Raw genomic sequence first — 25,994 nt, 5'->3', positions numbered from 1 at the left:
ACCCTAGAGGGCCTTACTATCTTCTCCCAGGGATCAGAAATCCCCCACCACTCTTGACTGAGCAGGTCCTTTGTCCCATTTAGCTGGCAATGCTCTGCAGCTCCTGTGTCTGGTGGGAAGCCCTGGCTGCAGATATATGGGCTGTCTACCCTACAAAGCCTATGTCAGCATAGCTCCCTAGCATAGATGCAACCTACAGGGACAGGAGTTTTTCTGCTGATGTAAAAACAGCACCTCCCCGAACAATGTTAGTTATGCCAGCAAAAGCCCTCTTGTGTTGGCACAGCTGCATCTTCACAGCATAGCTGTGTCAGCCAAGAGTGGGGTTTTTCCACACCCCTGACTGACAAAACTTACACTGCATAGCTGTAAGTGTAGACCAAACCTGTATCTTACATGGTCTTCTAAATTTCCCAGCCAGCCTCTTGTCTATAACTAGTCCGTTTGGTTGGGGGTGATGGTTGTTGGTTTGAGAGGCTGCCAGGTTTGCTTTGTGCGCACACCTTTGTTTTGTTAGGCTCTGGCTCTGGGCTGTTTGTCATTTTATACTTCCTTTTTTATACTTACATGACTCATGAGAAGCGCCTTATAACTGGCTTAGCTACAGCTCTTTCCTCCAGAAGCTGCCCAGACTTGTCCGATTTGTTGGGCATACCTAGGCCCAAGAATTTCTTGGGTTTCCTTAGAAGGGGGGGGGGGGGGGAGAGAGCAAAAAAAATCATCAAGCTCAAAGTGAGTCTTGTCTAGGACTCCTCAGATTTCTGTTTTCCCAGCTGCCCAAGGGAAGGGACCAGATGGTATAGAACAAGATGCAGGCACTCAGGGAACAAAAGGCTTTGAGGCTGATTTGAGCACCAGTGCCGAGGTCCCCAGGTGTTGCTTTCCAGTAGATGGTGATTGGACCCATCTCCACCAGGCTCCTACCTTTTTCTCCAGAAGTGGTGATTTCCTGAATTACTGGAAGGGGATAAACAAAGAAACCACTTAGAAGACAGACGACTGAGCAGACACCAGCTTCCATTGTCTTCTTGTTCAGGGGAGTAGAAATAGTCCACATTGGTGGGAGGTTTCTCTCTAGCTTTCTGAAGAGATGTTGTTTACTCGTTAAATGTCACTTGAGTTCATTGGGTTACGTACATGATCCCTGAAAGAACAGAAACCCCAACTTCATGTCAGATGGAGCCGCATGGGTTGCCATTCACAGATACTAGAGAAGGCACATCCATGATAATTTTCGTTAAAGGATCATTCCTATCAAAGGCCCAGTGGTGAGGAGCAGAAGATCTGGGTTCTACTGCCAACTCCAACAGTGATTTGCTGTGAGAGTGTAGGCAAGTCACAGCTATGTGCCTGGGTTTAACCATCTAATGGGAGAGTATTTCTGCACAAGCATGAAGCACTGAAAAAATCCTTGGGCACAAGGTGCTATACACGGGCAAAATACTAGTTCGAAGAGAAGCAGTTTCACCACATGATTTAACAAAAACAAAGCTTATTGTGACAATCAATAAGGCAAAGCATGGAGAAGGAATTAGCTCAACAGTAACAAAAAACTCTAGGTCAGGAGTGGGCAAACTACAGCTCGTGGGCCGCATTCAGCCCATCAGACCTTTTAATCTGGCCCTGGAGCTCCAGCTGGGGAGCAGGGTCGGGGCTTGCCTGGCTCCACGTGGTTCCCGGAAGCAGCGCCATGTCCCTCCTCCGGCTCCTACACACAGGAGCAGCCAGGGGGCTCCACACACTGCCCCCGCCCCAAGCACCAGCTCTGCAGCTCCCATTGGCCAGGAACTGTGGCCACTGGGAGCTGCAGGGACAGCGCCTGCAGATGGAGTAGCATGCAAAGACACCTGGCTGGCGCCACACCTCCGCATAGGAGCTGGAGGGGGGACATGCCGCTACTTCCAGGAGCTGCTTGAGGTAAGCGCTGCCCAGAGCCTGAACCCCTGACCACTTCCTGTGCCCCAACCTCTTGCCTCAGCCCTGATCCCCCTCCTGCCCTCTGAACCCCTCGGTCCCAACCCGCAGCACACTCCTGCACCCCAAACCCCTCATCCCTGGCCCCACCCTAGAGCTAGCACCTCCAGCCGGAGCCCTCACCCTCTCCCGCATCCCAACCCTCTGCCCCAGCCCAGAGCCCCCTCCCGCACCCTGAACTCATTTCTTGCCCCACCCCAGAACCCGCACCCCCTCCCCCAATTTCATGAGCATTCATGGCCCGCCATACAATTTTCATACCCAGATGTGCCCTCAGGCCAAAAAGTTTGCCCACCCCTGCTCTAGATCAACCCGTGTCACCACCATCCTGCCTTCCTGCTAGTACACATTTTTAAAGCAAGACTGTAGCATGACAAAAGACAGACTGTGGTCTTCACATTGCTAAACCTCTGGTGACGGTTATGTGAGTTACTTACTGACAACTCCTCTATAGGGTTATAGAATCCTAGAAAACGCAGGGCTGGAAGGGACCTTGAGAAGTCAAGTCCAGCCCCCCGAGCTGAGGCAGGACCAAGTTAACCTAGACCAGCCCTGACAGATGTTTGTTCAGCATGTTCTTAAACTCCAATGATGGGAATTCCATAACCTCCCTTAGTAGTATATTCCAGAGCTTAACTATCCTTATAGATAGAAAGGGTTTCTTAATATCTAACCTAAATCTCCCTGGCTGCAGATTAAATATTAAAGAATGCTATATTTAAAGAGCACTGTACTGTCCTAAAGACTCATTTGTCGCATCATTCGCACTTCACCATAGCAAAAACCAACCTTGTTTAACACACTAAAATGCTGAGCACTTGTGTCATTTAAAGAGCTCCTTCCATTTTTGGAAGAGGATTAGTAAGTGATAGAAGAGAACTATTTAACATTCAGGAAATGTAATGCACACGTGCAAGTTATCAATCATTGTAGGCAGATGGTAAATGTATCTCCTTTCACCACAAATTGAGCAGCAAACATTCAAATTCATCACCAAGACAACATATTTAAATTCACTTCTATTTTCAGTTCAGACATTCTCAACAAATTGCTAAGTAATGAAAATCAATACTTTCATCCAAATAGTTGAGGAAAGATGCTGGAAAATCTGCATCATTGTAGCAGAGACATGTTCTAGCTATTTGAATTGTATAAAGTTGTTAAAAAGACACATTAACTCGCGGTTTACATACTTATGTAGGTCAGAATGTTCTTTGCAGCTAAAAATCTGACTTTTCACCTCCAAGCTAATAGTGACCTAGGCCACAGCAGCGACTAGCAAGGTATTTCTAAATTTGCTGTCCCTGTGTGTTAAAGCAGGAGGTTTCACTTCAGTCATGGAACAGTAAAAGTTTTGCAGAATAAAATTCAAGGGGCCCCCAATTCCCTTTTTGTTGCAATTTCAATTGAAGTTAAACTTTAGTAGCCTTAACAAAAAAAACAGGTTTAACTTTTATACCTACAAGTAAGGCAGACATATTTACGTAAGATGTATTTAGCTAAAGCTATAGGTAAAAATGAGACTGGTAACACTCTTGTATAGATTACGGCAAATGCAGACCATCCATTTGCTTCATTAGTTTATTGTTCAATGATCAAACAGTATGAGAATTAAATATATTTAGGTTCTGGGGCCCTTTAGTGGAAATAAGTGACAGTATCAAGCTTATTTGGGAGGCTGGGGATCAGAGGTATGAGGGGAAGTCACCTCAAAGATGAAAAGAAGCCACAACAAGTGAGCTAGGAAGAGGCAGAAAGAGCCTGCTCCACCTTCACTGTAGAGCAGGGGTGGGCAAACTAAGGCTCACGGGCCGCATTCGGCCCTCCAGACTTTTTAATCCGGCTCTCGAGCTCCAGCCGGGGAGCGGGGTCGGGGGCTTACCTGGTTCCACAAGGCTCCCAGAAGCAGTGGCATGTCCCCCCTCCGGCTCCTACATGTAGGGGCAGCCAGGGGGCTCCACACACTGCCCCTGCCCCAAGCACCGGCTCTGCAGCTCCCATTGGCCAGGAACTGTGGCCAATGGGAGCTGCAGGGGCAGCGCCTGCAGACAGGGCAGCATGCAGAGCTGGTGCCATGCCTCTGCATAGGAGCCGGAGAGGGGACATGCTGCTGCTTCTGGGAGCTGCTTGAGGTAAGCGCTCCCCGGAGCCTGAACCCCTGACCTTGTCCTGTGCCCCAATCCCCTGCCCCAGCCCTGATCCCCCTCCCACACCCTGAACTCCTTATTTCTTGCCCCATCCTAGAGCCCGCACCCACAGCCGGAGCCTGCACCCCAACCCCCAATTTCATGTCATACAATTTTCATACCCAGATGTGGCCCTTAGGCCAAAAAGTTTGCCCAGCCCTGCCACAGAGGGTCATTGCTTCGAGGATACAGTATCCCAAAAGAGGACATTTATCAAACCATTAGGAAGACTGTTAGCCACATAATGGGTTTGTTTTTACTTATGTGCAATCAAGCAATTACATTTTCTCATGCAGGTGATATATGTGTGTGTGTGTGTATATATATATATATATATTATATATATGCCAATTAAAATGTAACACCCAAAACCATGTCTTAAGATAAAAATTTTTATTTTACAATTTTATAAAGCAGCTTTACATTAAGCACAAATGTTGATCCATTTACTTTGTATATAAACATAATAGGACCTCTTTCCCTCTGCAAAAAATCCTGTCCTGCTGTATATAAAACTAACATGTGCACATTGTGCTTAAACTGCAAAGTCTATACAGCTTTACAAAGGACTACCCTTTAGAAGGGCATCCTGTAAACAATTTATTGCATATTTAACACATGGTGTGTACCCCCCATGTAAAATGTAGAAAAGAATAAAGTACAATTACAAAGTGAGCGAAAATAGCAGCTTTCAGTGAATGTCTCACACAATGGCCGAGAAAAACAGCACTGCCACACTTGTATAGTTGTGCTTGTGTCTCTGGTTTGCACACACCCACGTGCACTGTGTTTCTAATGAAATAGACATGTACAGTAATCCTAGCGAATGGGTTAAACAGATCTTAGCATCGGAGATCTTTTGCAAGTTTAAAAACAGAGGTACAAAAGGGATTATTATACAGTGAAATCAAATAAATGAAATTACCGGCACTGGTGTCTATTAATGCTCTCCCACAGCGCACTTTTTTAAAAACGAAGAGGAATCCATGCGTTAGGTTCCATAAGCACTCCTGGTTGATTGCTTAATTTACATGCATATGCACTCAAACAACAAAAATGCAATGGAGACTGCGTTAAAAATAGAATGGTACAACATCAGTTTCTCAGCTGAAATGACTAACCTATGTTTCTTAACAAATCTATTTGTCTGCTGCCGGATGGACTCCAATGTGAGGCATGAAACACGGAAAGATCAATGCCACTATTTGTTTTTAACACTCTTTTCCTAATTCAGTTGGAAAAGGTGTTCACATTGTTAAGGCACTGATATTTGTCACAGAAGCAGTACCCAAACCTTCTCATTTGATTCTCCAAATCTAAAATGGGTATAATGTTGAGGAAACACACCAGAAGGATCTCTCTTTCACTCTCAGATAGTGATCAGCCATCGCAGAAGTAGTTTTTTTCCCCTTTTTTGTAATTTGAGGAAAATCTCCTCTCTGAACACTTTGGTATTGATAAAGATTTTAGGGTTCAAAATAGTTCTGCTGTGACATCTACTTTTTGTAGGAATCAATACGATCATGTGTGTTTGCAAAGATCAAAAGAACTACAAACCTGTTTCATACATTGGTGAGCAAAATAGAAAAGGCTTTAAAGTCTTACTGTGATCTGCCACATCTCTCTTTTCAGTGGTTTGAATTTATTTTGTCCCCGATACAAACATCTCTCCCCACTCAAACTTTCCTTGGTATTTTTTTTTTTAAAATCACACAAGAAATAAGTAACATACAACAGGACCAAACGGACAAAAAAAATCTGTTACTCGTGTGTATACTTTACCATACTGGAATGTGTCTACAACTTAAAAGTTTGGGATTCATAATCTGTACTGACCAAAATATTAGCAGATATTAGTGATGCAGACTACCCTAAAAACAGTATTGGTCCAAGGATATGAGTTGGTTTGTTTACTCTCTCCGAACTACAAAGAGGCAAAACACATGTTTAGAGGCCTACCAAATGCATGGATCATTTTAGTCAATTTCACTCTCATAGGATTTTAAAAATAGTAAATTTCACACTTTCATATGATTCCATCTGAAATTTTACAGTTTGTTGTAACTGTGGGGGTCCTGACCCAACATGGGGCAGCGGGATTGCCACCCTCACTTCCGCGCTGCTGCTGGCAGAACTGGGCAGCTGGAGAGCAGCGGCTGCTGGCTGGATGCCAAGCTCTAAAGCCAGCACCGCTGCCACCAGCAGCGCAGAGGCAAACTTTGCAAGGTATGGGGAGGTGGGTTACCATATGTCCGGGCTTTCCTGCAGCCTCTCCACCAGGATCGGGGGCTGGCAGCTAGGGCTGCAGCCTCTCTGCCCAGGTCGGGGGGCTGTCGCAGCAAGCAGCTGCAGTGCTTCCTGCAGCCGCGAGAGGTTCCCGGAGGTGGGTCTGACCCAGCTCTAGGAGCAGCCTCTGCAGTGGAAGTAGTCGTCCCATCCCTCTCCAACCTGGGCTGGGACTAGCAGCTGGAGCCCGGCCTATGGTAGGAGGCCCTGTGGCTGGGGCGCCCCCAGCCCTGCCCCTCCCTTACAATAGCCAGATTTTATGGGGGAGATCAGATTTCATGGTCCACGATGTGTTTTTCACGGCCGTGAATCTGATCGGGCACTACACATGTTGAAATGAAAGACTGTAATGGCTACTGAAAAGACTTTATAAATATAAAAGGAAATTTCAGGTTAATTCTGAACAATAATGTATGTCACTGAATGCATGGGTTCGACACATTCAGTTATTGCACAAGTACTCAGTTGTCAGAGCAACTGAGAATTAATATAAAAAATTAAGCCAATATTGTGGGTATAACTAAGTGTAGAGACCTAGATTGTAATTAACATTTAAAATGCTTGATCCACTTTTTAAAAACAGTTTAAAAATTAAATCGCTAGAAAAAATCATATTGATACAGAAACCTCTCAAGTGTGGGTGAAAATACAGTACAAAACATCAGATTCCACAACAAGAGATTCCAACTACATGGGGGGGAATGTTGATTAGCAAGCCTCAAATATGACTGTAAATTCAAATTTAAATGGCATGCTTGCAGTTTTTGTGCAGTCAACTAATCCCACTTTGAGTTGTGCTTACATAATTTAAGAAGCCTGAATGCTGGCTGTGTGTGTTTTCCATTTACACATCTTTAAAGAAACCATGTTCAACATATTCCTCGATATATAGAATTTAAAACAAATTTTGTATATTTTTCTCCCCCCAAGAAAAGAATTTGTATTAAAGAAACACTTTTAAAAAGATACACTGTCGACTACCCAGGTTACAAGTAAATACACATTTACTGCATTACATCACATGATCTGTAATTCTGTTTCCAACATATATACAGATAATTCCATTTTAAAAGAGGCCACATACTAACTTTTCAGGCAAGTGCTGGACTTTAGAGACCTGTATGGCTTCTGTAAATCATCTTTTTCCTACAAAAAGGAAAAATAAAAAACTTCCCCCACAAACCCAGGAGTACAAATGGATTTTGTCCAGTGCGAATAATTTCGCTATGGAACACTATATGGGCAGGTAAACACGTTAAAGTACCAGCTTTTATTCCGTCCTTTGACTGGACCCCTGCCTCAAATTCTACCTCCCAGATAGAAGTATTCTCACGCTGGAATGCAATTACTTTCTGAAGATCAGTTTTGAGGACCACTTTGAAATAGTCCACAAAAAACTTAGTATGCAACCTTTTAAAATGTATCTTTGTTTAGCTTTAAGGAGTCCAATAATTCCTGTCAACAGCAGATAGCTGAAACGGGGTTTTGGTTGTGAGCTCTAGTTGTGCTTTGCCCTGCCACCTTTAAGGTAGCTCTTCCATCTCTTGACGAATTCTTTGAAAATTGGGGACTCGTCGATCGTGCTTAATAGCTGGAGTTGGTTTATGTGGGTGGTGTGATAGTCCCACCGGGCCAAGTTGGGAGCAGAGCTGAGCATGAAATGACGGAGGTCATAGATCGTTCCTGAGCCTGTATCATAGAGTGGAAGCATGGCTTTCAGGGACTCCATGCCTCGATCATAGAGAGACTTTGCCTCTTTCCCTAGCTTCTCACCTGCAGTTTCTTTTAAGTCATACAGTCCAATCAGAGAGTACATGAAACCGTTTAAAACAAATGAGCTAGGAGAGGTTGGGTACTCTTCATACCAGTCATGTTTGTTCATAAAGACAGCTCTCACTCCATGCTGCTCTGACGGGAGCTTGTAAGGTGCTGTTGCCTGTAAAGCTGAGTTGAGGAATGTGTGGTCTTTTGTTAACAGATAAGCCCTGACTAACGTTGAAATGGCCTGCCCTTGTGCCATAGCAGAGTACCAGCCAGGGTCTAAAGATTTAAACCCTTCCCCTAACTTCCGTGTCACCATAATTGGCCAGCCACCTTTTTCATCCTGGTTCCTCACTAGCCAATCGCTTGCAGCAAAAAAGGCTGCCATGTGGGCAGTTGTCGATATAGTGATGTTATCAATAAAGCCTTTTCCCTTCGTGATCAACCTAATAACTTTTTTAGGCATTATTTTTGTCTGCTTCACAGCTTTTGTGTTGGAGAGACCCACTCCTTTCCTTAAGTCAGTTACCAGATCTCTTGTGACTGTGCTCCAACTGGTCCTAGGTCCAATGCCATAGTAAATATCTCGGTCTTTAAAAGCGATCAGCTGAGTGTTCGAGACATAGTGTATGGTGAAGAGCTGGTTCTTCTCAGTTGTTTCTAGAACCACAGATATGCTCCCATTTGTGATGAATTTGAGGTCAAAAGAAATAATAAAATCTCTTGAGTTCCCAAGCTGCAGAGACGCCCCTTCGGTATTTTCTGGAAAAAACAAAACACAAATGAAAGTGGTTGGGGGTAAAAAATGATCCGCCAGGATGTCTATTAATAGAACATTTAGAAGGAAGTTACACCATGCAATTAGGTTTGCCAGATAAAAATCTGAAATAATTCAAGGGCACTTAACCTAAAATCTGTGTTTCCATTGTGTGTGTCAGTTCATTATTGCTTATTACTAAATTAACACAGCATCAATTAATGGGTCAAGGATGACTTCCCGTACCATAAGGGAAAATTTCCCTCCTCTATTCTACATTAATGCATTGCTGCATTCGGTCTAGGAGCAGTGCCAAGGTATTGGCCAAATTGCTTCTTCAGGATCCTATGCTAGCTGATCAATATCCCGGATGTAACGCAGATGCCAAAATGGACTCTTCAGGCAAAGGGCAGCTGGCATAAGAGGAGACAGAGAGAGGGTGAGATGAAAAGAGGTAGATGGACTGCATCACTGAGAACCTGAAATACGTTTGGTAGTATTAAGCTATCCATAGCAGACCGCAATATGAACTAACCAAGCAACACAATTCAAAAAATATAAACCCCTCTAGCTACAATAAATCTTACCCTAATCAGGTCTGGCATTCTAGTAACACAGTGTGGGCAATTTGTTCCAGCCGGTTATGATTCAAAGAAAGAAAAGCAGAAGAAAGAGTCACTTTACATTGTAAGTCATCTTTCAATAAAAATCCGATTGTGTGTGTGCAGATTGGGTGTCTGACACTCATTTGGCATTACATATTCTGGAACTTGTCACATAAAACAGTTGACATGATTTGTGCCAACAGATTATTAACTGCCCACTTCTCTTCAGTTCCCCAGTCAGAAAACTGTATACATAGTTGCTGAAACTAGGGGTACTGCCACGCCCCCTGGCTTGACGTGGTTTCCATCCTATACAGGGTTTACAGTTTGATTCAATGGCTCTCAGCACCCCCACTATCCAAACTGTTCCAGTACCCCTGCTTGTACAGCTAAAATAAAAGGTAAATCTCCCCACAGCAGATTCTACTGTCATCAGCTTAGATGTTTACCAAGTTCCACCGCAGGGCCCACCAGCTAACTGTGCAAATCTACTGAAGGCAATGGGTGTTGCACAAGCATAACTGAGGACCTAATTGGGCCTGCAGTACATCTGTTACTGGTGATGCACCAGAAGGAAAGAACCCAACTCGATTTACACAGATTCTACTGAGCTTATTAGAAAAGAACTCTTTCTAGTTGCAAACTGAAAATATTTGAAACGGAAATTGAGGGGGAAAAAACCATGGAGCCCCAGCTTTGCCATTTTTAGTCACACTTCAGACTAGAGCCACATTAAGCAAAACAGCTTGGAGAACTGAGAAAGAAGCAGGCAGTTAGAGATCCATTGGGACCAAAATTAAAATCTATTAGCTGAGGTTTTGCCTGCTTGACAGTTGCAAGAGCAGGGAACTGATCAATTTAGTGGAAAAATGAACACAAAGCAAGTTTACATTTTAATTTATTAACCCCTACCAGGGCAAAACTCAGCTGTCTGGTTTTACTTTTTTTTTTAAAAAACATATGTCAACAATTAAATAAGGTTCCAAAGCAACACACCATAAAGAAACCCTGTTTCCTCACACATTAGCTTTTAAGTATAAAACCAAATCCCCCCAAAACTGTAGGAGATGATCAGCTAATTAGTTTGTAAGGCTGTACAGATCTTGTAGTTTTGAAAGCACAGAGGTATGATAAACATTTAAAGACAGTCATTTTAAATTAATGTTTTTAATGGAATAAAATTCTCATGTGTGAAAGGTGATTGTTTCCTTGCTTGTGCTCCTTGATGTGTGAAATACCCCATAAATATTTCTAGGAACAACAACTGAGTTATGACCCACATTCCCTCAAGAATACAAGGCTTTCCCCATCTACCAAACTAATCCATTATGCTTTGCATCAAGACACTAGTTTCACATGCTGCACTGTACAATGTCAGTTCTATCGTATCGCCTTTATGATTGAATTTTATGTTGTTTTTTAAAATAAAGCTTTATTTCCTTTAAGCTCTGAAGTTCAGCGTCTGCCTTTGGAGTAGAGAAATAGCGGTGCTTTGTTACACTAGTGTTGTTCTTTCTGTGAATGACTAACACACTACCAACAAAATTATGTAAAATTAATTCTTTATTTAAAAAAAGTTAAAAAGTTGACTGTCCCCATCTATCATTTCTACTTATTCCTTTCGCTTTCTACAATACAAAACACTATGGGAAGAGGGGCAAAAAGTTAAGAACCAAATAAAAAACCAAAAAACCCCTAAAGGTTGCCCATTACTTGTACTGCATTAAGCACCTATAAATCCATTACTTAAGGCCATCTAAGATGAGTGGATTCGTACTGTGGCCTTCAAGGTCTGAAGATTACTCTGCCATCAATAAAGGATGAGGGGAGAATACATAAGAGATCTTATAACCTTTCCTCTTCCTTATATTTATCTACTACAAAGACACAAGAGTGTTCTAACAACTTTTTCCTTAGAGACCCAGGCCTAAGGTGCTGACTAAAATTACTTCATTGTCTTTTTAAGTAATGGACTCATTAATTCTAATGGGTATTGATTAGGGAGAAAAATACATTCAGTCCTTACTAATGAGGCTGTCTTAGTACAAGGGGAAAATGTTGCATAAAATAATGCACTCTGTTGTATTGATGATTTGTTTTGTTACATATGAAACAGTAGATGACAACTCAGAGGAAGTAAAAGTATATTTTAGAACACTGAGTGGAGAAAGCAGCCGTAGGCACACAGTGTCTTAACAGGTATATACATACTGACTGAGAAAACTCAGAGGGGCTGGGTAAGAACAAAGGCTCGAACATTGGCTACAACTGCCAAGCAAACAGTGCAGCTGGGAAGGTAACCTTTCGCTCCCCACCTAGGCTAGTTGTAGCTGGGTGTCACTTAGAGCAGCCTGAAGGCTATTTGACAGTACCTCAGCCACCCCCAAGGGACTTACATGGTAGCTGGGACGCAGCAGGGCACAGGGAAGCCCTCGTTATAGCTTTTCCCCAGCCATACTCCCTTACACTGGCAGCAGGAAGCCACTACACCACTGGAGGATCCTCCTATGCTGAGATGACCCTCCAATCATCAGCTACTTTGGAGTTTTAGGGTCGGATTCTACCAGCAATGGTGCATAAAGCAATTGTGCTAGATCCCTTAAGAATACCTGAACACCTTGGGCCCGATTCCAGAGCCATCCTGTGCACGAAAGCTCATGCATAATGAAACAGATGGCAGGTTACAGAATTAGACATTCTTGATTTCCTCCATTAAACTGTAGTACATCTTTCAGTTCAGGAGGGTTTTGAACACGTTGGTTATTTTAATACATGTACAAGACATGCTAAACCCACCTTATGGATTAACCCTTGCTGCATGAATCTGCAGTACTGTTACAGAGAAATAGAACATTTAAAAAAGCCTGAAGCCAAATGTAGTCCAGCTTCTCCTCTTTCCTTAGGCTTAGGAAGGCCTGAATTGACAAACTAAATATCGTAAAACTTGTATGCTGAGTTTCAGCGCATCATTTACATTCTAATGAAAAATCTTAGAACACAGGGATTGATAATGGAAACACTAATGGAGTCCATGCAGTTAAGCCTGTAAAGAGGATATTGCAGGTTCACCCTATCTGTAATTCGTTAGCACTAAGATTGTGGAATTTATTTTACTCCCATTTCTTATTCTACAGACTGGTTCCCAGGTTATTTGCTTCCTCCTAGTTCTGTGATAGGCATGGCAACTAAAGGCTGCTGAATTTCATCTGGAGCTTTTCTGTTCTTTATCTGTGTGGTAAAATCTCTTCTATAATACAGCTTCTGTTCACTTTAGAGTTAGTTACAAAGTTGAGAGATAAGATAGAAGGAAAATAAGAGACAGACAAAGGAGAAGACAGGTTTTCAGGTGAGATTTCAAAGATGAAAAGTCAACAAGGTTATATACATATGTATTTAATAAAGGACTCCCGTGGTAACATCTGCACAAAATTGACACAAATGGCTTATCTGCGATGTAGTTACAACAACACACCTGGAGCGACAAACTGTTTAACATTAGTGAACCTGAATTTATCAGGTACTGTTGAAACAGAACAGCCTTTTGGTACAGTCCAATCAATGGGTCTGCTGCTTTTGTCTTTGTCTTCTGCTGTTTCATACACCTCTATGTGAGGTGGTCTCTCAGTCAGATTTTTACTATAATGACTTAGCCCATATTGTGCAATCTGGATTGGGTAGAAATAGCCTTGAGGTCCCCACTGTGTGGATAATGGCACACCTGTAATATAGGAAAAACACACAAATAATTGTTAGAACATTTAAAATAGAGTTTAGAATTCTGTCTCCCCTTCTCTCCCCCCACAGTTTTACATAAATAAATGCCATTTACCAGAAGTAGCTTTCACCATTAGTTCTCAGGCACAGACAAATTACTCTCCTTTTTACCAAGGTCCGCAAATACTAAAAACTGATATCAAAACCGACCAGAGGCAGAAGGCAAAGTGAAGTTCTCACCATGTTCTACCATACCCGAGCATTTACTTGCTTATTGGAATACCAGACTTTAATACACAAACATTTTTATGGATTTTTCCTTCCACTCTGGAGACCATGAAATCCCTCTAATACCACATAAATCTTTGCAAATTAAATGTAAAACATTAGTAGAATTTTACTAGCATTTTTTCATGTTGAACCTGCAATTTTACTCAATACTTGCAAATCTAAACTGTTACAGCTCCCAAACTATAAAGCTATTACAAATACATCCTGAAATAATGTCTGTGTAATCAGAGATTTCCCCCACCCTGCTCTTTGCAGAATTTACATATACTCTCTGATCTAAACTTCTCTTCTTCAGGTTTAGCTCAACATATAAATAAAAAACATGGCAACCTAAACCTTTGTCTACATCTACCAAAATCAGTCAATAAGAATTAACTGGCACATCTGTGCAGAGCTCCAACATCTGCTAACAGTTGGGCCCCCAGAGACCTGCTACAACCTGGTAATTTGTATAACTGAAGCTCACTGCATAATGTAATGCTCTTGAAACCTCATTCATCAATACACATTTTCTAACATTCTCTGTCATGACCAACCGCCATGATGTGCTTAAAAAGAGCTCCCCCCACCTTGTAATCAGTTTCCTTCTGCCCAAAGCACTCACTAATGTCCATTCAGTGAGGGACACCCTCATTATCATAGCCATAACTGATAAACATGTCACATCACTGACTGAATGGGGAAGGCAAGAGGAGCCTTAGTATATGGAAAGAGGCTCTAATTTATATGCCAATATCTGGATAAATGGTAACATGAAAGGAAATGCACACACAGCATGAAGCATGGATAAAATACTTTTTCCAAAACTTGCTGGAGTTTAACAAACATGATTTACTGGTCTTCCAACTTAGTCTCAAAGCTGAACCTTAAAATGGAAAGTGTCTTGAACCCCCGGTAGGAAACAGGATTCCAGCCCTTCAAACCTTTGAATGGCACAAAGTGAAGAAAGTTAAAAGTGAAAAATACAGTGGCATTTGCACCATTTTTGTCCCTTGCAAATGTCCAACTTGGAAGCTAGCTAGCCCTGGAACCTGGTGTAATGAAAAGATTAAACTAAATTAAAGAAGATACACTTTCATAGATTATCAGTGCTTCATGTTACTAATAGTAAGTGTTCCTGAAAGTAACTTGATGGACTACTTCTGCCTGAAGAGTAAAAGCATCAAGGGAAATATTTAAGTACTCTGTATTATCTCAACTGCTGGAAGCTAGCTCACTTAGTATTAATAAGTGTTCTCAGTTAAGGGTGCATGTATTGAGATCAGAAGATGAAATCTGCTGTAAAAGCTTTACTTGTAGCTGTTAATTTAAGAAGATGACATGATTGAATTGTCCAGGTCACAGGACACAAGGCAACATATTACCTTGTAAAAAAGAGACAAGGTAAAAATATAACATGAGCTCTTCTTCATTCCATCTAGGTGATAAGAACTACTCTATCATCTTGCATCATTCTATTAGTTTGCATTTGAAACCTAAAACCTTTTCAAACGGTTTTACTTTAATATCCATCCTCTCCCCCACACACAGTTGTTATTTCTCCCCTGAAACCTGTCTGCCAGATGCTAGCAAGTCTATTTCCCCAACCACATTAGGGCTCTTGGCACCACATTGCACGACGACAGCTCTAAATGGCATAATGCAGAAAGCCAAGTTTGTAGGTAAATGACACTTGACACTTTGATTAAATTCATTCACAGAAATTTGTGGCTGAAATATACAGCAGCTAGACATACTCCAGATCTGCATGGAGCCTACATATTTTGCAGTTGAGATGCTCCAGAACTTGTCTTGCTTGGTTTTGTATTGCAGCTTCACTTCGCTTTTCAGCCTAAAAGTCAGCAGTACTGCAAAGTGACTAACTGCAGTGATCTTCCAGATATATTCTACATTTAACATCCAAGACTGACAGCACATTGAGCACCACGTATGCGCAAAGAGGGGAATTTTTAATGAAATAGACCATCAATTAGAAAGTCTGATGTAGATAACCAGACTTTCTAAATGATATTCTACATAGGACTTTCTAATCTATTGTCTGTTTCATTAAAAATTCCCCTCTTTGCGCATATGTGCTGCTTATTGGGTCTTTAATTTATTTGTAATTTTGGGAGAGTCACAAGACTCAGCATGCACCTGTGTTCCCTCTAATTTTTCCCAGGTATGTGCGGAATGAATTTTGTTATGTGCACCAATATGGAGGTGATGCGTGACGCCTCCTCGGGCCACGGCAGGTCTGGGGCTGCTTTGGGGCCAGGGGAGACGCATCTCTCCCCACCGCAGCCCTGAGCGCTTGTGTGGCGCTTAATAGGCTGCTGCACAGCCGCGCAGCTTAGAGGGAACTTAGGCATGTACTCTCCCTTTTCCCTCCACACAGAGACGAATCATAGTCAGGCATCTTAGGGTTGGTCTATGCTCAGAACTTACATCGGCATAGCTACGTCTCTCAGGAGTGTGCAAAATCCACACCCCAACACATGGAGCTATGCCAACCTAACTCCAATGTAGACAGTGTGTGGTGGACAAGAATTCTTCCATTGATCTAGCCACCACCTCTTGAGGAGGTGGATTACCTATGCCAATGGGAGAACCTCTCCTGTCAGCATAGATGGTGTCTACACTGAAACACTGCAGCTGTGCCGTGGTAGTGTTTGAAATATAGAAAAGCCCGGGGGGGGGAGGGGGAGGGGAGTGTCGAGTCTACATTCACAGCTCCAGATGTCCTTCCTCTCTTTCCATCTCATTCCAAAGGAAGGTGGCCGTTTAAAAACAGGAGGAGGATACCACTACATTTTGAGATATTAGGGCTAAGATGTCATCTAGCGAATGCCTAACATTAAGATAAGGTGAATTTTTAAAAGCAGCTACAATGAACCCAAAATGGCAGTTACAGAACACAGGAAAAGAACATGAATTTAAAGAATTGAATTCAATAGTTTTGGAGAGATATTTTAACACCATGTCCATTAAAAATAGTAGTTTTTAGAAATGTGTTTGATAGGGCATCTTATATTTTTTCAAAATATATTCCAGAGACTAAAATAATTTAATACATTGACGAAAAGATAGAATAGTATTTGCTTGGTTGATACCTAAATTAGTGGGAATGTGATAATATAACCTGAAAAGATCATAGCACATCGTATCATGATTAATTCAGACATGGTTCATTCACTCCTGTGCATCTTTTAAAACAAACTAATCTACTGATGTTCAGGGGTTTAGAAGTGACCCTACTCTGGAAGTAAGAACTGATACTAGCATACAATGAAACATCACAAATTAATGAATTTTTCAAACTAGTAAGTTAATTGTTAGGATAAACTCAGGAATACACCACCACATTAATGCACTTTGTTCTTTTATTTCACAAGTGCAGTTTAGTTTTAGTTATTTACAGTATATGACAGTATGCCAGTACGTTTTCTGTAGTACGTTTTGTAAAAGTAATTAATTCTTAGTTATGAGATCTTGCTAGAGTTTTCTGCTATTAAATCTTTCCTATGAAGTGGAATGAGAGCTGTTTGTGTACGAATTATCGATTGAGTGGCTCAGCAAATTAGAAAAGTTCTTCTGTCCTGTAATTTTATTCAGAGTCTTATGAGATAAAGCTTTAATGGCTTAAATGCCTTCCCATTCAGCTCACACCATTCTTCGAAATCTCTCCTGTAATTACACAGAAAAGCATGAACTCTCCAATTTGAAGAAATACTCTTATCCGGTCTTCAGAAATCGCAGTGATTCTGTTACCTTGTTGCATAAAGCCTGTGCTAGGCTAACCTAGATCTGGAAGAATCTAACCTTGTACTGTTTTCTGCTTGTACACATTTATTGTTTTGCTCTAAAAATGTTCCAAAGCAGAAGCTTACATTGTTGTGCTAAATCAGACATTTATAAACCTAAACAAATAAAATTCATAATCTTGTTAAATACAACAGAAAGACAAAATACAAAAGACAGTTTAGCCATAGGCTATTGTATGGCAGAGCTCTGCCGTATGGTTTGTCATCTCTCTCCATGGGTGCTAGTAAAGCATTAGAGCACGTTCTAGTACTGCACGTGTCCGCTGTAAACCAAAATTAGAGCTGTCAGGATGACTCTGGAGGAACAGTAAGGGACAGACTAGAAAAAACTCTATGTCACTCATGACTCACATCCCCATTCTTTCTTAGGGAGGTTGAGAAAATGAAAAACATCTTGAATATCAAATTATGAGAGGCAATTTTCAGATGCATTTCATTCAGTTGTAAAATACATACACCACCTACCTTCAACACCACTTATGCACTTCACTCTATCTCGAACTTCTACATTGTAGCCCTCAAAGGACATGAATACTCCATCAGGGTGGTAAGGTGCTCTCTGTGCATATACTTTGGAGTAGCTATGAGAGAACTCAAATCTGTCATAGCCATCATACTGAGCAATTTTCCCATAAACCTCAAAGTATTTCTCCACCCAACTGAAGGGCAGAAAGACCTCATTGCCCTCTCTCCTCCCTTTAATTGTATGCTCATCATTGATCAGACAGTCAATTTCTTCATATTTAAGTCCCAAAATTTTGTTTCCATTGCTATTGAACCCTCCAACAACAGGGGGTGCTTTCTGTTGCTCTTGAGGTGATGCCTCCTCGCTCTGCTGCTTGGCTAGGTTATTTACATAGTTGTTACTTTCAGATGCAGCTGTTCGTTTTTCCAATCCATCTACTCGGAAGCCATTGTTCAGGTTTCGGGGAAACTGAGTAGTTTTATCACTGGAGCATCTATTCCACAGCAGGACTGTGACCAGAGTGAAGAGAGCGCAGATGATGATCAAAGTCTTATAGTTGACCCGAGCTGCCAAGCAACGCATATTCACACCATACCTACAAAATAAAAGGAGATGTTCTCAAGTATAAATGTGGAGTAGATTAAAACAGGGGAACGGACGGCTTTTGCTTTTACTTTAGTCAACAGCGATAGAGCTGGTGACAGGGCAGTCCACTGCCACGTGGGGGCGCGGGTGTCAGTTTGGATTCAACCTCACCCCTGTGATTCGCTAGCAAGCTCTCTGTCCGACGCATGGACTCTTTAACAATAGGTTTCAGAGTAGCAGCCATGTTAGTCTGTATTCGCAAAAAGAAAAGGAGGACTTGTGGCACCTTAGAGACTAAAATTTATTTGAGCATAAACTTTCGTGAGCTACAACTCACTTCATCGGATGCATTCAGTGGAAAATACAGTGGGGAGATTTATATACACAGAGAACAGACATATACACAGAGAACATGAAACAATGGGTGTTACCATACACACTGTAACGAGGTGACAAGAACCTCTGAGGAACAGTGGGGGTGGGGTGGGGGGAATAGTTTTACTTTGTGTGGAAATGGCCCACCTTGATTATCACTACAAAAGGTCCGTCCCTCCCGCTCTCCTGCTGGTCATAGCTCACCTTACCTGATCACTGTCCTTACAGTGTGTATGGTAACATCCATTGTTTCATATTCTGTGTATATAAATCTCCCCACTGTATTTTCCACTGAATGCATCCAATGAAGTGAGCTGTAGCTCACGAAAGCTTATGCTCAAATAAATTTGTTAGTCTCTAAGGTGCCACAAGTACTCCTTTTCTTTAACAATAGTATCTGGAGGAATAGGTGTGAGGCTCTCAGACAGAGGTAAGCGTGACCGAGGCCTTTCATGGAGCGAGGTTGTGCACAGGCATGACTGAATTAGGAGCACCGTACAGTGGGGTATTCCTCAGGATCCCTCTAGGTCGCCTCCATCCCAACAAAGTGAATTTACGAATTAGTAGCTCACATCACCATCTTTGGACTATAGCAACAGAAAGGCATTTATCAACACAATTTTGTTGTGCAGCATGAGCAGGACATACCAGAACTGGCAGTAAGCTTTAGAGCCACAGTATATTTTCAAGTAAAGAGTCATAAATCTAGCAATGAAATGCTCAGCAGCAGGCGACTAGAGCTGCAAAAAGCACTAATCACAGTAATCCACTCCGCAGCGCGCACAGAGAAGTCAAACAAAGTACAGCCACTACCAAGTGTGACATGATGAATCATTTCTACTACTCCAACTCCAGAAAGAAGGGGGAGTAGGGGAAGAAAGCTCAGACAGGTAATACAGACAGTAATTGGTTAAACTAACAATACACAAAACTATCTAAAAAACCATAAATTTCTGACAAATGAAAAGACTAAGCTCTAAACTTGGATTTGTTTTGCTTTGTTGAACTGAGATGCCACCAAAAGATTTTTTTTAAAATTGGTGTTTTTAAATAACTCTTTGTGGTTTGGAGTTCTGTGACAGGCTGGCAGATCTGTTGGCTTATGTGTATTTGGAGAAGAGTGAATGAAATATTTATCTAAAGTCATTGCTGATCATTTTAAACTGCCTCATTTCAAAGATTAAATCTCAATCATTGCTTTCTTCAAACAGAGACGCTTTCGAGAAGTTAGTGGCTAATGATTAAAAAAAGTACTTTAAGTTTTTAGACACCGATAAAAATGTGAGCTGATTTAAAAGAACTGGAAATATACAAATTTGTTCGGGTGTGGATCTTGACATTCAAACCTAGATCAATTCTTTAAGTTTCAACTCTTCAAATACTCTTTTTAAAATTACAAAAAGAAAAGGAGGACTTGTGGCACCTTAGAGACTAACCAATTTATTTGAGCATAAGCTTTCGTGAGCTATAGCTCACTTCATCGGATGCATCCGATTGGTTAGTCTCTAAGGTGCCACAAGTCCTCCTTTTCTTTTTGCGGATACAGACTAAGATGGCTGCTACTCTGAAACCTTTAAAATTACAGTTTATTACAGGAGCAGGCAGGCAACTGGACTATGTAGCGCTAACTACTGCCCTGTTCAACGCAGACCTCAGGCTGGGAAGGACACCAGGGAGTTAGAGGCCTCTATTAAGTAGGAACAGAACTAGGAAAATGGGAGAACATCCGAGGGGACTACAGACTCTCAGCAGAAGTGTTTTTGGGCCAGATTTCTTGCACAAAGTTTCCATAGGGTTAATAAGAACATAAAACATGAGTTGGAAAGGCTTCTCTCATAGCAAAGGTCCCACTCCCCATTACCAGTTTTCTTGCCAAAAATTCCCCCTGCCTCCCCTTCTGCACCCCACATTACAGTAGGTGAAAGATTACATTGAAAGAACACGTCAAAAGACGTGAGACTGGGAACTATAGGAATAATGAGAATAAATTTAAATTATAAAAGCATACTGGCATAAAAAGCTGGTTTTACTCAAGAATGAAGCAAAAAACTTGACACCACAAGGAAAACACAAGAGCATTTTTTTAAAAAAAACACTGAATTACACAATGTGTTGCAGACTACTAGGTTTTTAATTTTTGATACTTGGATTTCTCTTCACCAAGGAGCTTAATCAAAAGCTTAATTCACATATATCCTCCATGCCAACATCTTTTCCCTTTGAAACTTCTCCTGAGTGGATGGCAAAGAGTACCCAAAGGTTAAACATGTAACTACCTGATCTGATTTGTGAAGCACAGAGCTGAGCTTTTGTTTAGCACTGTGCTTCGAGAGCTGCCCTTGTCTTGCCAAGGCGCTTGGAAGAAATACTTTTATAAAAGTCTTAGGGCTCCTCTCACACACAGAATTCAATATGGAGGTGAGACGTCACTACTTAACTGAGAAACAGCCAGACGTCATGGGGCAGAGGTGGGGACGGAGAAAGAAACAGAGCAGATCTGATCTGTGCCATTACACAAACCACCCATGATAATAAATAATTAATATTATACAGGCTGAAGTACTACAGATTAAGATCAGGAAGTCAGGCCAGGAACAGTTACCACTGCAAGCATCTCACTGTATGCAACCATCCATAACAGACTTTTCCCCCTTAGCTGACTGGTGTTCTAAAGCAGCATCCACTCCCAGCCAGAGATCAGCACTAAGAAGGTGTCAGGATGACAACAGGATAAGATTTCTTGTATCTAGTGGCACAAACAAATTAATGGTTTAATTGCAATCAAGGACTATGAAAATGGCTTGTTTATTTCTGAATTCAGAAAACGTTTGGTCCACAACATTTTAACAGATGCCGTTAACAGTACAAAGTTGTAGCACTATGCCCTGCCTTTGGGCAACTACAGGAGGAACCTAAAGGAATACCCAGTGAAACAAGTGTGTTAGCTCTTAATATTCTTTGAAGCACAACTGACTAGGCAGAGCTGGTGCTTAAATTTCACATTTAAAATAATGGTCACACACACCCCCCACTAGGGACTATCCACACAACTCTCTGAATCGACCTCAGATGACTAAATGAAATGTTTCGGCAACGGCTGTAGTTTCTGCTGACAGACAAATATGCAGGAATGATACTGAACAAGAAAGGTTCCTACCTCAGGTTGCCTTTAAAAAAAAAAATAGAGACAATGAATCACCTCACTAATTTTATGCTTCCATATTGTAAGCACCATCTGGCCATTTGAAACTGGACTTTAAAAGATAAGTGTCCTATTTTCCTGAAAGCCTAGTTTACTACCAGCTTTTAGAGAATATAAATTTGTATATAATTGTATTTTTATGGAAATGCTAATATAAGAATAAATCTAATTTTCTGCATCAGCAGATAATTTTTAGTGATGATGCTTTCAGGATGACCTCAACAAGTACGCTTTGCTTCTTTTATACAGAGAGATAATTCACTTTTAAATGGAGAACAGTACTTCCTACACTTCACCCCTATCCATAAAGCACACTTTACATTTAGTTAAGCCATCTGTATTATGGGGAGGGGGGGAGAAGAGGGGGAAGAGAGAAACAGCTCAATACATTTTTACGTGCTTATTACTGCATATTTTAAACAGACTATTAGATGTAATTTTATGGCAGTGAATAGGGCCCAGCTATTCCCCAGTTACATAATATATTTGTTTTAATCTGTGCATGTCCAGTGCATTGGAAGGCAGCACGTCTGCTGGTTAGAGCAGAGGACTTGAACTAAGCACAGCAAATTTCTGCTCATCTTTTTCCACCAATTTGAGGAGCGATCCTGGGCAAGCTCTGAGATCTTCCAATCCCCACTCTGCTTAATGGAGCGGATTCTTAGTGTTTTGACAGCACAGAGATTCTCAGATGAAAAACAGAAGCGTGAAGTATTAAATTAAATCCAACATTTCTGGAAGATGACCAACAGCAAACTGCAAGTAAACTCTGGGGTGGGAGCAGACAAAAGCCAACCACCAAACTTCAAAATATCTATCATTAAGAAAGAAAGAGTCTTTGGCCTGCCTTCTGATTAGAATTCTCTGTGTATGCCAGAGTTAGTGTCATGAGCAAGACCTGTCATCCTATACCACCAATACTCTGAGTTGCTGCCTATGAAATACGGCCTCCCTGGTGTGTTTCCTTGACTTGGGTCACACAGATTGATGCATACCATTCTTCTAAAATGACAGTTCAGACTGGCAGCAATGGCATGGCTAACCATCTTCTAGGTACCACTTGGAGATGAGACCCAAGTTGCATTTGGCTCACAAGTGGAAGAGAATGGTGTTCGCAGTCCAGGATTGTGAGCATATTTGATCACAGCGGCAACCATTCACCTCCATTCAGAAGCCTGTAAATGGAGGATTAGGCACTGCTGCAGTTTGGGGTTAAAGAGCACATGAAGCCTTGTTCGAAAGGTTGCCTGGTGCCTGTATATTTTACTTTCACGATAAGCAATGTATTTTAACTAGAATGATTCAGAAAGAAAAAAGTGAAACATTTTGGAAGAACCATCATATGAGATTTTATTGTGCAATGAAGAGGGCCTGATCCAAAGTCCATTGAAATAAATGGAAGGCTTTCCATTAACTTCAGTGAGCTTTGCACCACATTCTAAGGAGAAAAGCATTCCTGATGCACTCAAGAAAGATGGGAAAATGTTGGAACATTAATGTTGGAATTAAGCATTTTCTGTTTTGCTCTAGCCTAAGTTTAATACTACAAAAATATTTGTAATTGGCCCCCTAAACACCAAGTTAACTAGGACCCCAAAATGGTATTTAAAAAACACATGCAATCTTTATGAACATTAGCTGAAGACACCACAAAACAAGAAGTATCCAGCATTCATGTTAAGAAACAGATCAAATATCTGCAACCAACAAGTCCCTTTCCTCCCTTGCTTTTCGCATTTCTGAATGCTCAACCCTGACACACATTGCTAGCTCTCACTTGGTGCAATCTATCCAGCAGCCTGTGCAGCAGTTTAAGGTCTGCTCACTGAGTGAAGTTTAAAGTGGCAAGGTTTTTAAAAGAGCTACCAGAAAATTTTTTATGGATATGTCTACACATTTTTCTAACAGTCAGTATATTTTCTGTATGTTACCCTTTTTCTTTATTATGAAAAATATTTAACATGTAAAGATAATTGTTTTTGAACTACTCATCAGCTCCTCCCCTAAAGTCACAATTCAGGTTTATGACAACTTCACAGCAACCAACTGTGAAACCAGAGAGAAGATTTTGGGTACTGAACAAGCAAAAGGTGGAGAGAAATGTAGTTGTCAGACAAATGCCCATAGTTACCAAGAAAAAGAACACAAACATTCTCTGAACTTGCATACACATCTACATCTACACTTTGAGACATTCCTTAATCTTTAAAACAAGTGTACACACTAGAGGTAAATGGATGGACCAATAACTGTACAAGTCTCAATAATGTAAAGCAGGCCTACAAAGGATTGTTTTAAATTGACACTGTGCCTTTTGTTCTTCATTATGATATATAAAAGGAATATTTTTTTTTTAAAATCCTGAAATAAAATGTAAGGTAGTATATATGGGAGGGTCTGCTCTCTCTGTATATCAGGGAAATATCAGGGATATTATGTCTGGTCTTCCCGGATTTTGCTGGAGTATTCTAGGAGAATCTCTGGAGGTGTGCTGAGAGTTCTCACACCATAACTGAAGGTATAGATTAGATTATCTTTCATAAAGATTCAGCATCTCTTTCACTGAAGTTTCCATTAGTGTTATAGATATTAGCAAAACGCAAGTATTTCTAAACAGCCTGACACTCAACTGCTCAGCTTTTAAAAGCCGTTACTACCTGTGACTATTGAGACCTACAACTAATCCATGCACACATCTGTTTGATGTTATTGTGACCAATTCCCCCTCTCATGTCTCTTCGTGTTAACCAGTACAATGGGGATTCTGTTCCTGTTGTGATAACACCTAAGGACCTCAAGTTGGAGATCAAAGTTACCTTTAAAGAATACTTTTCTAAAAATATAGTGAATCCAAGTTACCTCTGAAAGTTCAGTATATTCTTGTTGAAGCAAAAATTACTTCACAGAATCATAATTAATATGCAAGGAAATACACAATATTTTACAGAGAAAATAACCAGTCAATTTTAAACACATGTTAATGGATATAACTTAGAACAACTTATTTTGACGCACAAATGAAGTGTCAACATTCTTTGTTTTGAGTACAAAGAATAAAAAACTAGGCTAAAGAAAAACTAAAACTTCAACTATTCCTGCTACTACCGTTATATTAATTAAGTCTGCAAGCAAAGAAGTCTTGGTATTCACTGCTAAGAATTATAAATGAGGAGTCACTTTATACCTTGGGTTGAGAATGCCAGAATTTAATGCAATGTTATTGTAACCGTATTGGTCCCTGGAACTAGAGAGACAAGGTGGGGGAGGTAATATCTTTTATTCTTAAAGAGCTCTGTGTAAACTTGTCTTTAACCAACAGAAGTTGGTCCAATAAGAGACATTACTTCACCCAACTTGTCTCGAATATCCTGGGATGAGCATGGCTACAACACCGCAAACAACTAATATGCAAGGACACCTTGCACTAGAATCCCCTAAAGGTAAGCAGCTCATGGGTCCAGGCTGCTGTCAGATCTCCCTGCCCACTGGACACACAAGACCTATTTATAAAGAGATCATGGCAAAGGAGGATGTAAACTGTTTCACAGCCTCTAACCATCAACTCCTCTGACTATCTACAGCAGTAACCAAATCCAAAGCAAGCTTGGTGGATGAGAAGGGCTCCAGCAGGAATCCAATACATATTTATAACAGCTTGTTTTGCAGATGCTCCTTTGTTCAAGACTCACCTCATTACCTACAGATTAACATACAGGAACTAACAGACCTGTTTACTGGCTAAATTTTTTCTTGACTAGGTTACCCCGGGTCAAACTGGTGCACACCCCAGAACAGCAAACAGGCAACAATCAGAAGCAGCTAAACAAGTGCACCGCTACAGGCTGGGGACTGATTGGCTACGCAGCAGTTCTGCAGAAAAGGACCTGGGGATTACAGTGGATGAGAAGCTGGATATGAGTCAACAGTGTGCCCTTGTTGCCAAGAAGGCCAACGGCATATTGGGCTGCATTAGTAGGAGCATTGCTAGC

General features: G+C 41.2%; 1 protein-coding gene across 7 annotated transcripts in view; it reads right to left on the bottom strand.

Moving 5' to 3' along the window:
- Nucleotides 1–4,641: 4,641 nt before the first annotated feature.
- The window catches only part of GLCE (glucuronic acid epimerase), a 108,608-nt gene continuing 87,255 nt past the window's right edge, over nt 4,642–25,994 (bottom strand). For all 7 annotated transcript variants that reach the window (XM_074966628.1, XM_074966627.1, XM_074966631.1 and 4 more), the window contains 3 exons: nt 17,843–18,438; nt 13,042–13,287; nt 4,642–8,969 (listed from right to left, as the gene is read on the bottom strand). In XM_074966628.1, coding sequence (XP_074822729.1) covers nt 7,945–8,969; nt 13,042–13,287; nt 17,843–18,425 — 1,854 coding nt within the window. In that variant the 5' untranslated portion in view covers nt 18,426–18,438 and the 3' untranslated portion in view covers nt 4,642–7,944. The remainder of the gene's footprint in view (nt 8,970–13,041; nt 13,288–17,842; nt 18,439–25,994) is intronic.

Source organism: Natator depressus, chromosome 10 (assembly GCF_965152275.1).
Source record: "Natator depressus isolate rNatDep1 chromosome 10, rNatDep2.hap1, whole genome shotgun sequence".
Lineage (NCBI taxonomy): Eukaryota > Metazoa > Chordata > Testudines > Cheloniidae > Natator > Natator depressus.
The sequence above is the reverse complement of the archived record's forward strand: the minus strand, read 5'-3'. Positions and strand labels throughout refer to the sequence as shown.